The sequence below is a fragment of the Hemitrygon akajei genome, chromosome 17 (assembly GCF_048418815.1).
Source record: "Hemitrygon akajei chromosome 17, sHemAka1.3, whole genome shotgun sequence".
Taxonomy (NCBI): domain Eukaryota; kingdom Metazoa; phylum Chordata; class Chondrichthyes; order Myliobatiformes; family Dasyatidae; genus Hemitrygon; species Hemitrygon akajei.
In genome coordinates, this window is record NC_133140.1 from 25,142,357 (window position 1) to 25,157,297 (window position 14,941).

Below are 14,941 nucleotides of genomic sequence, written 5' to 3' on the forward strand. Positions count from 1 at the left end.
GTTGGTTGAAAGAATGGGATGGTCCTTTTGGCCCTCATTGGGTGAATTTAGAAACTAAATCGGTATCTGCTTATGCTCTGGGTTCTATTTTAGGGACATCTCTCCCTTTTGCTTTTTCTAAATTGCCGAATCGAATTGACAACCCGATAGTTAAATATACCTTACGTATATGGTTTCAATTTCGGAAATTTTTCGGGTTGACTCAATTCGTGTTAAATAGTCCTATTGTATCTAATTGTTTTTTCTACCCCTCAATTATAGATCAAGCTTTTTTGGCTTGGAAAACTAAGGGATTATTAAGATTTTCTGACTTATTTTTGGACAACTGTTTTATGTCTTTTGAGCAATTAGCAAATAAATATAATTTGCCTAGATTTCATTTTTTTAGATACTTACAGGTTAGGCATTTTTTAAGTACGGTACTTCCTTCATTCCCAAATTTTGTGTCTTCAGATATTTTGGAGAGTTTGTTTGAATTAAACCCTTTTCAAAAAGGGCTCATATCAAAATTTATAATATAATTATGAAGATACGTTCAGTGCCCTTTGATAAGACCAAAAATGATTGGGAAAGAGAGCTTAATCTTATTATTCCTATTGAGAACTGGGATAGAATTCTTCAATTAGTTAATACATCATCTATATGTGCCAAACATTCATTAATACAATTTAAGGTTGTGCATAGGGCCCATATGTCCAAGGATAAATTAGCTCATTTTTATTCTCATATAAACCCTATTTGTGACAGATGTCAATCAGAAATCGCGTCTTTAACTCATATGTTTTGGTCATGTCCGATTTTGGAAAAATATTGGAAAGATATTTTTGATATTATTTCGGCGGTACTGAATATTGATTTACAACCCCATCCTATTACCGCAATTTTTGGTTTACCGATGATGGGCTCACTTCACTTATCTCCTTCCGCCTGTCGAATGATTGCTTTTCTCACTTTGATGGCTAGAAGATCTATTTTGTTGAATTGGAAGGACATTAATCCTCCCACGGTATTTCATTGGCTTTCTCAAACTATGTTATGTCTAAATTTAGAAAAAATTAGAAGTGCTGTATTTGATACTTCTATTAAATTTGAAAAGATATGGAGACCATTTATTCAATATTTTCATATGATGTAATATGGCCCTGTGCCAAGCTTATTGGGTTTTTCAGCTTTAATTGTATGTATGTTGAGAGGATCGGAGTTGACGACATTGATGTTTATGTATGCTTGTGAGATATTATGAACAGCCCCTTTTTTTTCTTCTCTTTTTTTTAGTTTTTTTTAGTTTTTTCTTCCTTTTTTGTTTTTTTTCTTAGATATTAGATTAGTAGATTAGTTAACTTTCATATATAGATTTATTTCTTTTTTCTCTTTTTTTATATTATATATTATGGAATATCTAGACTTACCTTGTTCATATATACACTATATGGTTTATGTTTTGGGAAAGCTTACTTATACTGTATTCATTGTTTATGTATTCCTTCATGTGTAATGGGAGTTTATATGTTTGTAATCCATTATTAATATTTTGATTGTATTTTGTTCATAATATTTTTAATACTAATAAAAAGATTAAAAGAGACAACTGCCTACCACCCACAGTCGAACGACTAGTGAAACGTTTCCACCATCACCTGAAGTCGGCTCTCATGGCCTGTCTGAAAGGGCCTAACTGGGTGGACGAGCTTCCCTGGGTCCTGCTCGGAATCCACACGGCGCCCAAAGAGGATCTGCATATCTCGTCAGCTGAGTTGGTGTACGGCGCACCCCTGGTCGTCCCAGGAGAGTTCATACCAGCACCAAGGGGGCAAGAGGAAGAACCCGCAGCAGTCCTGGGCAGACTACGCGAGAGGCTCGGTAACCTGGCCCCCATACCCACTTCGCAGCATGGGCAGAACCCGACCTGCGTACCCAAAGACCTGCAGAACTGTGTTTGTTTTTGTGTGACGGAGTGGACAACGGACACTGCTACAATAGCCCTACGAGGGGCCATTCACGGTGTTCAGAAACAACAGGTCCACATTCATGCTGGACATTGGGGGGAAAGAAGAGGTTTTCGCAGTGGACCGACTCAAACCAGCCCACGTGGACTTGGTGCAGCCGGTCGAGATTCGGGCACCACGACGCAGAGGCAGACCTCCCAAACAGAGTCCGACCCAGACTGAGGACATTGGGGGGTGCATCGCCGGTTCTGGGGGGGGGTGTTATTTGGCGACCCACTTCCCAGCGCACTCGAACCGGCTCACAAAGTGGGGTGCGCTGGCATTGAGGCCGGCCCCTAAAAGGGCACCAGGCCTTCTTCACCAGCAAGGGGAAAAGCCCGCGCGTGGGATGGGACTGTGAATATGCGCCCCCTACAGCATTTCCGCCCAGGGAGGGCGGGAACAGGAAGGCTTTAAAGCGAGGCCGCAAAGTTTGAATAAATCTCTTTTTGCAACTGCAGCTCACCGACTACGTGTCGTTATTTCAGCGCTGCATGTAGTACACCACTACAGTGTAAAAGAAAAGCAAGAGTAGAGATCAGACTGCTGGAAAATGATACTGGCGAGGTAGTTACAGGGTGCAAGGAACTGAATAAGTACTTTGCATCAGTCTTCACTGTGGAAGACACTAGCAGTGTGCCAGAGATTTGAGAGTGCCAGGGGGCAGGAGAGCATGAAGTTGCCATCACTAGAGAGAAGGTATTTGGGAAACAGAAAGGTCCGAAGGTATAAAAGTCACCTGTACCAGATGGTGCACACCCCAGGGTTCTGAAAGAAGTAGCTGAAGAGGTTGTGGAAGCATTAGTAATGATCTTTCAAGAATCAATCTATTCTGGCATGGTTCTGGAGGACTGGAAAATTAAAAATGTCATTCCACTCTTCAAGAAGGGAAAGAGACGGAAGAAAGGAAATAATAGGCCAGTTAGACTGAGCTCAATGGTTGGGAAGATGCTGGAATTGATTGTTAAGGACGTGGTTTGGGAGTACTTGGAGGCACATGATAAAATTGGCCTTTGTCAGCATGGTTTCCTCAAGGGAATATATTGCCTGACAAACCTTTTGGAATTCTTTGAAGAAATAACAAGCAGGATGGACAAAAGAGGATCAGTGGATGATGTTGTGTACTTGGATATATAGGTCTTTGACAAGGTGCCACTCATGAGGCTGCTTAACAAGTTAAGAGCTCATGGTATAACAGCAAAGATACTAGCTTAGACAGAACATTGGCTGATTGGCAGGAAGCATAGAGTGGGTATAAAGGGATCCTTTCTGGTTGGCTGCTGGTGACTAGTGTTCTACAGGGGTCTGTGTTGGGACTGCTTCTTTTTATGTTATATGTCAATGATTTTGATGACAGAGTTGATGGTTTGTGGCCAAGTTTACAAATGATACAAAGATAGATGGAGAGACAGGTAGTATTGAGGAAGCAGAGAGGTCACAGAAGGACTTAGACAGATTAGGAGAATGGGCAAAGAAATGGCAGATGGAATACAGGGTTGGAAAGTGTATAGTCATGTGCTTTGATAGAAGAAATAAAAATATAGATGATTTTCTAAATGGAGAGAAAATTCAAAAAGGTTGAGTCAGTGGTAAGGAAGTCAAATATGATATTAGTATTAATTTTCAGAGGACTAGAATATAACAGCAAGGATGTAATATTGAGGCTTTATGAAACAGTGGTTGGCCTCACTTGGAGTATTGTGAACAGTTTTGGGCCTCTATCTGGAAAGGCTGTGCTGACATTGGAGAGGGATCAAAGGAGGTTCTTGAAAATGATTCCAAGGTTGAAAGGCTTATCGTATGCTTGATGCCTTTGGGCCTCTACTCACTGGAATTCAGAAGAATGAGGGAAGACATAATTGAAACCTATGAATGATGAAAGGTCTTGATAGAATGCATGTGGATTGGGTGCTTCCTATAGTGGGAGGGATGTCAATTTGGAATGGAGATTCGGAGGAATTTCTTTAGGCAGGGTGGTGAATATGGGGAATTCATTCCCACTGGCAATTGTGGAGGTCAGGTCTTTATGTATATTTAAGGCAGACAATAGGCAATAGAAAATAGGTGCAGAAGTAGACCATTCAGCCCTTCGAGCCTGCACTGCCATTTAGAGATCATGGCTGATCAACTACTATCGATACCCGGTTCCTGCCTTGTCCCCATATCCCTTGATTCCCCTATCCATAAGATACCTATCTAGCTCCTTCTTGAAAGCATCCAGAGAATTGGCCTCCACTACCTTCTGAGGCTGTGCATTCCAGACCCCCACAACTCTCTGGGAGAAGAAGTTTTTCCTTAACTCTGTCCTAAATGACCTACCTCTTATTCTCAAACCATGCTCTCTGGTACTGGACTCTCCCAGCATCTGGAACATATTTCCTGCCTCTATCTTGTCCAATCCCTTAATAATCTTATATGTTGCAATCAGATCCCCTCTCAATCTCCTTAATTCCAGCGTGTACAAGCCCAGTCACTCTAACCTCTCTGCGTAAGACAGTCCGGACATCCCAGGAATTAACCTCGTGAATCTACGCTGCACTTCCTCTACAGCCAGGATGTCCTTCCTTAACCCTGGAGACCAAAACTGTACACAATACTCAAGGTGTGGTCTCACCAGGGCCCTGTACAAATGCAAGAGGATTTCCTTGCTCTTGTACTCAATTCCCTTTGTAATAAAGGCCAACATTCCATTAGCCTTCTTCACTGCCTGCTACACTTGCTCATTCACCTTCAGTGACTGATGAACAAGGACTTCTAGATCTCTTTGTATTTCTCCCTTACCTAACTTTACACCGTTCAGATAATAATCTGCCTTCCTGTTCTTACTCCCAAAGTGGATAACCTCACACTTATTCACATTAAACGTCATCTGCCAAGTATCTGCCCACTCACCCAGCCTATCCAAGTCACCCTGAATTCTCCTAACATCCTCACCACATGTCACACTGCCACCCAGCTTAGTATCATCAGCAAATTTGCTGATGTTATTCTCAATGCCATCATCTAAATCGTTGACAGAAATCATAAACAGCTGTGGTCCCAATACCGAGCCCTGTGGCACCCCACTAGTCACCACCTGCCATTCGGAGAAACACCCATTCACCGCTACCCTTTGCTTTCTATCTGCCAACCAGTTTTCTATCCATGTCAATGTCTTCCCCCCCAATGCCATGAGCTTTGATTTTACCCACCAATCTCCTATGTGGGACCTTATCAAATGCCTTCTGAAAATCGAGGTACACTACATCCACTGGATCACCCAGGTTGATTGATTCTTGATTGAGGATGAGAGGAAAATGCATCAGCCATGATGAAATGGCGGAGCAGACTCGATGCGCCAAATGACCTAAATCTGCTCCTATATCTTATAGTCTTATGGTCTTATATACTCAAGGTCCTTATTGATGAATATCCATTAGTTAAACAACTATTTCATTACCCTGTTTACCCAAGATGCTCCTTTCAATCAACTAACCATTTGTACTCCTTCATCCCTATAGTGAAAGGAGACTCAATAGTTATAGGGATGGACAGGAGATTCCCTGGCTGCGAAAGAGACACAGGATGATGTGTTGCTCCCCACCCCACTGGGTACTAGGGTCCAGGATGACTCAGAGTGATTGCAGAAGATTCTCAAGGAGAAGGATGAGCAGCAAGAGGTCAAGGTGCATTCTACCAATGAAATTGGTAGAAAGGGGGAAGAGGTCCTGCGAAGTGAGAGTAGGGAGTCAGGGAAGAATCTGGAGTAATCCCTGGATCAGTGCCAGTACCATGTGCTAGTCAGGGCAGGAATAGAATGATAGTACCGATGAATGTGTGGCTGAGGAAGTGGTGCAGGGAAACAGGGTTTCAAATTTCTGCAGATGCATCTGCAGATTTCCTCGTGTTTGCTTTTCAAATTTCTGAATCATTAGGATCTCTTCTGGGGAAGGAATGATTTGTACAAAAGTGATGGGTTACACCTGAACCCGATGGGAATGAACATCCTTGCGGGAAGGTTTGCTAGAGCTGTTGGGGAGGGTTTAAACTAATTTGGCAAAGGGATGGCAGTGAGAAAGAGCTTTAATCAGTTGTCAATCTGGACATCAGAAGTTTGGAGATGAGCGGACTTCAATTAGGTCCACTGCCTGAGGATAAAAGGCAGAAGGGGATCGCGGCAGCGAGAAAGAGTTTTGACCAGCTACCAATTGGCGTTTGGGATTGATTAGTAAGTGCAAATTAAAGGAAGGCAGGGTCAAGCGTAGTGGCCATAGTCACGGCTGCCGTCATCTTGAGTGGACGGAGTCAGACTGGTGGTCTTGAGGTTTTAGCTCGTTGAGTCTTCCGTGAAGAGAAAGCAAAGAAACGAAAAGCTCAGGTTATTTTCCTTCTCTTCCTTATATATGGTCAGCTAGGACAGCAGAGATGCCAGGCAGGATAGTGAAATGCTCCCTGTGTGGGATGTGGGAAGGCAGGGAGATGCCCAGTGTCCCTGACAACTGCAAGAAGAGCATCCATCTGTAGCTTCTAACAAACTATTTTATGGAGTCGGAGCTGGAACTGGATGAACTCGGGATCATTTGTGAGGCTGTGGGGGTGATAGGTAGGACATATGGAGAGGGAGTTACACCCAAGGTGCAGGACACAGGAAAATGGGTGACAGTCAGGAAGGGAGAGGAGTTTAAGGAGTCAGTGCAGAGAACCCCCTCAACAACAGGTATTGTATATCACTTTGGATACTGTCGGCGGGGGTTGGGGGGGGGGGATGAGCTAACAGAGGAAAGTCAAGTGGTCGGGACTCTGACACTGAGTCTGCCTCAGTGACTCAGAAGAGAAGGAGGGAGAAGAGGTACACTGTGGTGAAAGGGGACTTGTTAGTTAGTGGAACAGATAGGAGGTTCTGTGGGTGAGAACGTGATTTCCAGATGGGATGTTGCCCTGGGTGTCAGGATCCAGGATATCTCAGATTGTGTCCTCAGCATTCTTAAGTGACAGGATGAATAGCCAGAAATTGTGGTTCATGTAGGTACCAATGACTTCGGTAGGATGAGTGACGAGGTTCTGCATAGGGAGTTTAGGAAGTTAGGTGCTAAGTTAAAGGGCAGGACCTCCAGGGTTGTGATCTTAGATTGCTACCCGTGCCACGTGCTAGTGAGGGCAGAACTCGGAAGATTATACAGTTTAATATGTGGGCTCTCTTCCAGAGAAGATACGACTTGTACAGAAGGGACGGTTTGCACCCGAACTTGAGGGGGACTAATATCCTTGCGGGAAGGTTTGTTATTGCTGCACAGTACGGTTTAAACTAGAGTTGCAGGGGGATGGGAACCAGAGTGCCAGAACAGTTAGTGGAGAGGTTGTGGAGGCAGATGTTGGTAAGCCCTCAGACAAAGTTAGGAATCAAAAGGCTGAGTATGGTGTGACTAGTGTTGTGAGCTGCGTATGTTTCAATGCAAGAAGTATCGTAGGAAAGGCAGAAAATAGTCCTGAAAATGAAATAGCTGGTTTACAAACAGAGGCAATGTGTAGTGAGAGAGGCCATTGATAGGGCAAAATTACAGTCAACAGGATGAGCTGTAACGTAAAAAGGCAGACAAAATCAAAAAGACTAAATACAGGACTGAAGGCATTGTAATTGAATGTGTGCCATATATGGAATAAGGTTAATGAACTTGCAGCACAGTTGCCAATTGGCAGATATGATGTTGTAGGCATCACTGAATCATGGCTGAAAGATTATAGTTGGGAGCTTAATGTCCAAAATACGCATTATATTGGAAGGATAGGCAGGAAGGCAGAGGCGGTTGCATTTATCTGTTGGTAAAAAATGAAATCAAATCATTATAAAGAGGTGACATAGGGTTGGAAGGTATTAAATCATTGTGGATAAAGCTAACTGCAAGGGTAATAAGATGCTGATGGGAGTTATACACAGACCCCTAAGCAGTAGTAAGGAAGTGGTCTACAAATCCACTGGGAGATAGAAAATGCATGCTAAAAGAGCAATATTACAATAGTTATTGGGAACTTTAATATACAGGTAAACTGGGGAAATCAGGTTGGTGCAGGATTACAGGTAGGGAATTTGTAGAGTGCCTACAAGATGGCTTTATAGAGCAGCTCGTGGTTGAGCCAGCTAGGGGATCAGCTATTCTGGATTGGGTGTTGTGCAATGAACCAGAGCTGATTGGTGAGTTTAAAGTAAAAGAACACTTAGTGGCCAGTGACCATAACATGATCGAATTCACCCTGAAATTTGAGAGGAATCTAAAGTCAGTTGCATCAATATTACAGTGGAGTAAAAGGAATTACAGAGGCATGAGAGAGGAGTTGGCCAGAATTGACTGATAAAGAACACTGGCAGGGATGATGGCAGAGCAACAATGGCTGGAGTTTCTTTCAGCAATTCGGAAGGCACAGGATATATACATCCCAAAGAGGAAGAAGTATTCTAAAGGAAAGATGACACAATCCTAGCTGACAAGGGAAGACAAAGCCAACATAAAAGCCAAAGAGAGGACATATATTAAAGCAAAAATTAGTGGGAAGTTAGAGAATTAGGAAGCCTTTAAATACCAACAGATGTCAACTAAAACAGTCAGAAAGAAAGCAAAGATAGAATACAAAAATAAGCTAGCCAATAATATTAAAGAGGATACAAAAAATTTCTTCAGATACATAAAGTGCAAAAGAGAGGCAAGAGTGGATATTAGACTACTAGAAAACGATGCTGGAGAAGTAGTAATAGGGGACAGGGAAATGGTGGATGAAATGAGTAAGTATTTTACATCAGTCTTCACTGTGGAAGACACTAGCAGCATGGTAGAAGTTCCAGGTGTCAGAGGGCATGAAGTGTCTGAAGTTACCATAACTAGAGAGAAGGTTCTTGGGAAACTGAAAGGTCAGAAGGCAGGTAAGTCACCTGGACCAGATGGTGTACACTCCAGGGTTCTGGAAGTGGTGACTGAAGAGATTATGGAGGCATTAGTAATGATCTTTCAAGAATCACTAGATTCTGGAATGGTTCCACAAGACTGGAAAATTGAAAGTGTTACTCTGCTTTTCAAGAAGCGAAAGAGGTAGAAAAAAAGAAACTATAGGCCAGTTAGGCTGATCTCATTGGTTGGGAAGATGTTAGAGTCGATTGTTAAGGATGAAGTCTCAGGGTACTTTGAGGCACATAAAATAAGCCGTAGTCAGCATGGTTTCTTCAAGGGAAAGTCTTGCCTGACAAATTCTTTGGAATTCTTTTAAGAAGTAACAAGCAGGACAGACAAAGGAGAATTGGTTGATGTTGTGCACTTGGAGTTCCAAAAGGTCTTTGGCAAGGTGGCACACATGAGGCTGCTTAACAAACTATGAGCCCATGGTATTACAGGAAAGGTCCGAACAGGGATAAAACAGTGGCTGATTGACAAGAGGCAAAGAGTGTGAATAAAGGCTGGCTGCCTGTGACTTGTAGTGTTTCACAAGAGTCAGTGGTGGGACTGATACTTTTTACATTATTTGTCAATGATCTGGATGCTGGAATTGATGGCTTTATTGCAAAGTTTGCAGATGATATGAAGATAGGTGGAGGGGCAGATAGTTTTGAGGAAGCACAGAAGCTACAGAAGGACTCAGATAGGTTAGGAGAATGGGCTAAGAAGTGGCAGATGGAATACAAGGTGAGGAAGTGTATGGTCATGCACTTTGGTGGAAGAAATGAAGAGGTTGACTATTTTCTAAATGGAGAGAAAACACAAAAAAAAAACAGAGACCCAAAGGGACTTGGGAGTCTTTGTGCAGGATTCCCTCAAAGTTAATTTGCTATTTGAGTCTGTGGTGAGGAAAGAAAATGCAATGTTAGCATTCATTTCAAGAGGACTAGAATATAAAAGCAAGTATGTAATTTTGAAACTTTATAAAGCACCTCTTGTCACTTAACTTGGAGTATTATGAATGGGTTTGGGCTCCTTATCTTCGAAAGGATGTGCTGAAACGAGAGAGGGTTCAAAGGACATTCATGAAAATGATTTCAGGATTGAATGGTGTGCCATATGAAGAGCACTTGATTGCTCTGGGCCTGTATTCACTGTAATTCAGAAGATTATGGGGTGACCTCATTGAAAGCTATTGAATGGTGAAAGGTCATTTTAGAGTGAATGTGGAGAGGATGGTGGGCGAGGCTAAGATCAGAGGACACAGCCCAGAATAGAGGGGCATCCCTTCAGAATGAAGATGAGGGAGAATTTCTTTGCAACAGAATAACAGCTTGGCCTTGGAGGCCGAGTCTTTATGTATATTTAAAGCAGAGCTTGATAGATTGTTCAGAGTGTGAAGTGATGTGGGGAGAAGGCAGGAGATTGGAGCTGAGAGGAAAATTAGATTAGCCGTGATGAAATGGCAGAGCAGCCTCAGTGGACTGTATGGCCTAATTCTGCTCCTATATCTTATGGTCTTACGATGGGAATGGGGGTGATAGGGCTGAGGATGAGGCCGTCGGTATGCAAGCTGATGTATTGTGTAGTGAGACTTTGAGGAAGAACAGGCAGATAATAGGGCATAATTGCAGTCAGTGGGATGAGTTGAAGAGTAATATGAGAACAAAATCAAAATGAGTGATAAATACTGCACTGAAGGTGTCATATTTTAATTCATGCAGTAAACAGAGTAAGATAGATGATCTTGTAGTGCAGATAGAAACTGGCAGGTATGATGTCATGTGCATCACTGAGTCGTGGCTGAAAGAAGATCATATTTGGGAGCTTAATAAGATTATAGTTTGCTCTGAAAAGTGGATACTGCTGAACATGAATGTTATTTCAACTTCATTCTGCCTAAGAACCCATGTGATGTATCATTTGATGAAACTATCCAAAAGCTAACAAGCATTTTTGAAGAGCAATCATCTCTCTTAAATGTTCGCTACAAACGCCTAAAACTTGTTAAACATGACACTGACAACTCCATAGATGCAGGTGTCGTCAATCACGAATGTGAGAAGTTCAAGCTGGGTAACATGACTGAATCACGGTTCAAATGTCTGATTTTTATTTGCAGACTTCAGGACACTGGCAATGCAGACAGTCGCAAATGGCTCCTGTGGCCAGTCTGGAGCAAGTTTCTGATATGACTTTACAAGCTGTCACTCAAGAATGATCAAGATTTGATCAACCTGAAACATGATTCATGTCAATGCAGTTTCCAATGGCCCAGAATTCAATACTTAAAGCAGCCAAAAACAGCTTGTTGGAATTCTGGTGCATGGCATTACACAAGAAACTGGCAATACAAGAAACACATGGACAAGTAGTTTCAAAGCCATCAAAATCTGCAAGACATTTAATGGGCATGTTCAAATTTCACTTCACACCAAGAGAAGGTATGTCAATGTACTTATTCACTATCAGTTGATCAAGATACAACTCAATACAGCATCAGACATCACCATTATCTTCAAACACATGTGGCAGGCACTTGGGTCCCCACCAGTCAAATCAACTCATCATTCCACCTGCAGTGGATCGGGTGGGACACTCTCGCTGATCAGTGAACTTCACTGCATGGTGAAGCTGAACGGTAACCAAGTTAATGGTGTGTGTTAAATCAGTTAAATCAGACTGCCCTTGGCTTGGACTAGATGGACAAGCTTAATCTCTAGAACATCCCTCTGGATGAAGTCTGTACAAAGACATTAGCCATTCAAATCACCTCAGTCAACGCCATAACATCATTAGCACGCGAGACCATACAACAACTGCAACATCTATATGCAATAGTGTATCAAGAAAGTTTAGGTTGCTGCACCAAACTGCAAGCAGAACTCCATCTCTGTCCAGATGCAAAGCCAGTCTTCTGCCCCAAAAAACCGGTACATACGCTTCCTGACCAAGCATGGATTGGATAGAACTAGGTTAATGCCTGGACCATGATTTGAACAAACTACATAACTTTGGATTCTGATTTTGGACAGAGAAATGCAGCCTCCTGATGTCTTCACTCAAGTATCTTGGATTTATCATAGATGAACACAGTTGTCACCCCCGATCCCAAAAACACCACTGCTATCTTAAAGTTGCCTCCAGCATCAGATGTCAGCAGTTTATGATCATTTTTGTGCATGATCAGTCATTATACAGCTTTTCTCCCATCAGTGCACCAGCAGAGAGAGCCACTCAATGCCCTGCTCAGCAAGGGTGCTATGTGGAAATAGTCTAAACTGGCTGGGCATAGATGAAGATATCACATCCATATTCAAGTAGTGTACTCCATGCTCCATGGCAGCAAAGAATCCAAGTAGAAGGAATAGACAACCATGGTTTAAGCCTACCAGACCTTGGAGTTGAGTACATGTTGACTTCACCAGCCCAATCAAAGGGTGTACCCACCTTGTCCTGATTGATGCCTATTCCAAATGGCCAGAAATATTATCTATGAAGTCAACAATGACGGAGGCTACCATTGAACAGCTGCTTTGAAATTCCGGAAACACTTGTTTCTGACAACAGCATTCAATTCAGTCCACAGCAGATTGCTGTATTCTGTCAGTACAGTGGAATTATCCTCATCAGCTCACTCCTATATCATCCACAGTCCAAAGGCCAAGAAAAGAGTTTTGTGGTACTTTCAAGCAGTTGCTTCTGAAATCGAGAGGGGCGGGAGCATTGGCAGAGGGTCTCAATACGTTTCTGCTGACATATCAAATTACACCACATCCAGGTCTTGAGGGAAGTCACCAGCTGAAGCACTTTTGGAAAGAAAACTGCAGAGTGTTAGATGCAACGCTACCACAGTGTCCAGCATCCAAGACAGCAGATGGTCAGATGTGTAAAGACAGCCACACAGACCTTGGTCAAGGGGTGAAGTCATTCAAGAAAAAAAAAGCTTTAATTAACTTTAAGACCTTAATCTGTTTTGAATTTTTTTTCTTAATTACTGATGAAATTCTTACCTGCACTATGTTACGGTGATTAATCTTAATAGTCACACCTTTCGTTAAGTTCTGAATGCTTGTATTTCCCACATTAATTCCAAACACTTTGTCATTTAATAGTGTGCAATCTTTTTCAGTCTATAGAGAAATAAACCAAGAGTCCTTTCAGCAAGGTGCAGTGTTGAAGAACACAGCATCAGATACTTTTCACAATTTCCACTATTTTTTTTTAGAGATTTTTAACTTTAGAGTAACTATATTTTGGCCAAAACCTGTGGTCAGCTTTGCACTCCTGCCTGTGATGGACCATCACTAATTAGACTGGGATCTAGATTCACATTATGCAGGCTACAATGACACTTTTGAACAATTTACCTGAAATAGTTCGGTGTCATTAAATACGGTGAAAATGAGCCTTGAAAAGTCATTCTGTTGCTCTTCAGCTCTCTCAGATAGCTCAGCTGGAAGGATCACCTCAACATCAGCATCCTGATTATCAGTGGTTCGTTTACCAACCTATACAAGTCAAAGGGAAACAATTTCACCATTCACTCTGTGTTCTGTTGATAATAGGTACAGATTTAACACCACTTGATCTAATTATCAAGTAGGAAGGTGTCATTTAGTAATACTGCTTGGAAACGAGATCTTTGGCCCAACCCCTCTATGCCAACCATGGTGCCCACCAGGTTGGTTTTATTGGCTTGTATTTGGCCAATACCCCTCTAAAGCCCTACTACCCATGAACTTATCCAAAATGTCTCTTAGATGTTGTTATTGTACCTGACTCAACCACTTTCTCTGGCATTTCTTCCATAACGTACCATCTTCTGTGTAGTAAACTTACCCCTCAGGTTCTCTTTAACTTTTTCTGCCCTCACCTTATACCCATGCCCTCTGTTGTTTAGTGTCCCTTTCCTGTGTGTGTTTACCCCATCAAAACCCGTCTTTATAAGATCAACCACCAACCCCCAACCTTTCAGGGAATAACATCCTCGCCTGCCAAGCCCTTCGTCATAAATCAGGCCCTCTAATATGGAGAATTTCAAGTTGATTTATTTTGAGAGGAACATTGAAATTGACACACAAATGTCATCGACTTGCTGCTATAAGACAAATTTCCTAAATGTTTTGTTAATCCGAGAGATGGTTAATGACTGATCTGAAGATCAGCTGCATATGTAGTTGCAGCAGAGGTGAGTCCCTTGTACTTACCCATGATGAATTAGCAATCAGTCTTATTGGTTGTTTTTTGGGCATTTCCTTTGTTTTCAAAACTTTATAATCTTTGTGCATTTGAAATATGTCATTCTTAAAATCCTCATATAAAAGTAACAATTCCAAGCAGTTCCTCCTGAACCTGTGAAACCAGAAGATATGAAAATATATGAACGGCAACGTTACAGGTGAAATTATGACTGTCTTTATGAATGGGAAAATACCTTCAACTCAATTCAGCTTCTTTCCTCTTTGATCCCTTTCATTATTTTTTCTGCCTCATCTACACCCTCAACAGCCCTATTGATGAAAGCACCTACATTCAGTTGAACATAGGAATCTACAGACAAGAGAAATCCAGAGCAACACACACAAAATGTTGGAAGATCTCAGTAGGTCAGGTAACATCTATGGAGGGAATAAGCAGTCGACATCTCGAGCTGAGACCCATATCAAGACTAAAAAGGAAGGGAGAAGCCAGAATAAGAAGGTGGGGGGGGGGTGTGAAGGGGAAGGAGTACAAGCTGGAAGGTGATAGGTGAAACTAGATGAGGTAAAAGGTGGGTGAGTAAGGAGTTGGGGGGGGCGATGAACTGAGAACCTGGGGGCTGCTGGGTGCAAGAGGTAAAGAGAAGGAAATTTAGAGCGGAGAATGGGAGAAAAGGAAGGAGAAGGGGCACCAGAGGGAAATGATAGGCAGGTGAGGAGAAGAAAAGGGGTGAGGGGACAGCCTACTATACTTGTCTGCCCTATCCAGTCCTCCCATGCTTCTCCTCTACATTGGTGAGAACTGGCATAATCCAGAGAGTCATTTCGTCGCGCACCTTTGCTCTGTCTGCGGTAG

General features: G+C 42.4%; 1 protein-coding gene across 1 annotated transcript in view; it reads right to left on the reverse strand.

Moving 5' to 3' along the window:
* LOC140740542 (adhesion G-protein coupled receptor G1-like) overlaps positions 1-14,190 on the reverse strand; it is a 43,894-nt gene extending 29,704 nt beyond the window's left edge. The window contains exons 1-3 of the mRNA XM_073069794.1: positions 14,095-14,190; positions 13,255-13,395; positions 12,898-13,017 (exon numbers count right to left, since the gene is read on the reverse strand). Of these exons, the coding sequence (XP_072925895.1) occupies positions 12,898-13,017; positions 13,255-13,395; positions 14,095-14,175 (342 nt within the window). The 5' untranslated portion in view covers positions 14,176-14,190. The remainder of the gene's footprint in view (positions 1-12,897; positions 13,018-13,254; positions 13,396-14,094) is intronic.
* Between the last annotated feature and the right edge of the window lie 751 nt (positions 14,191-14,941).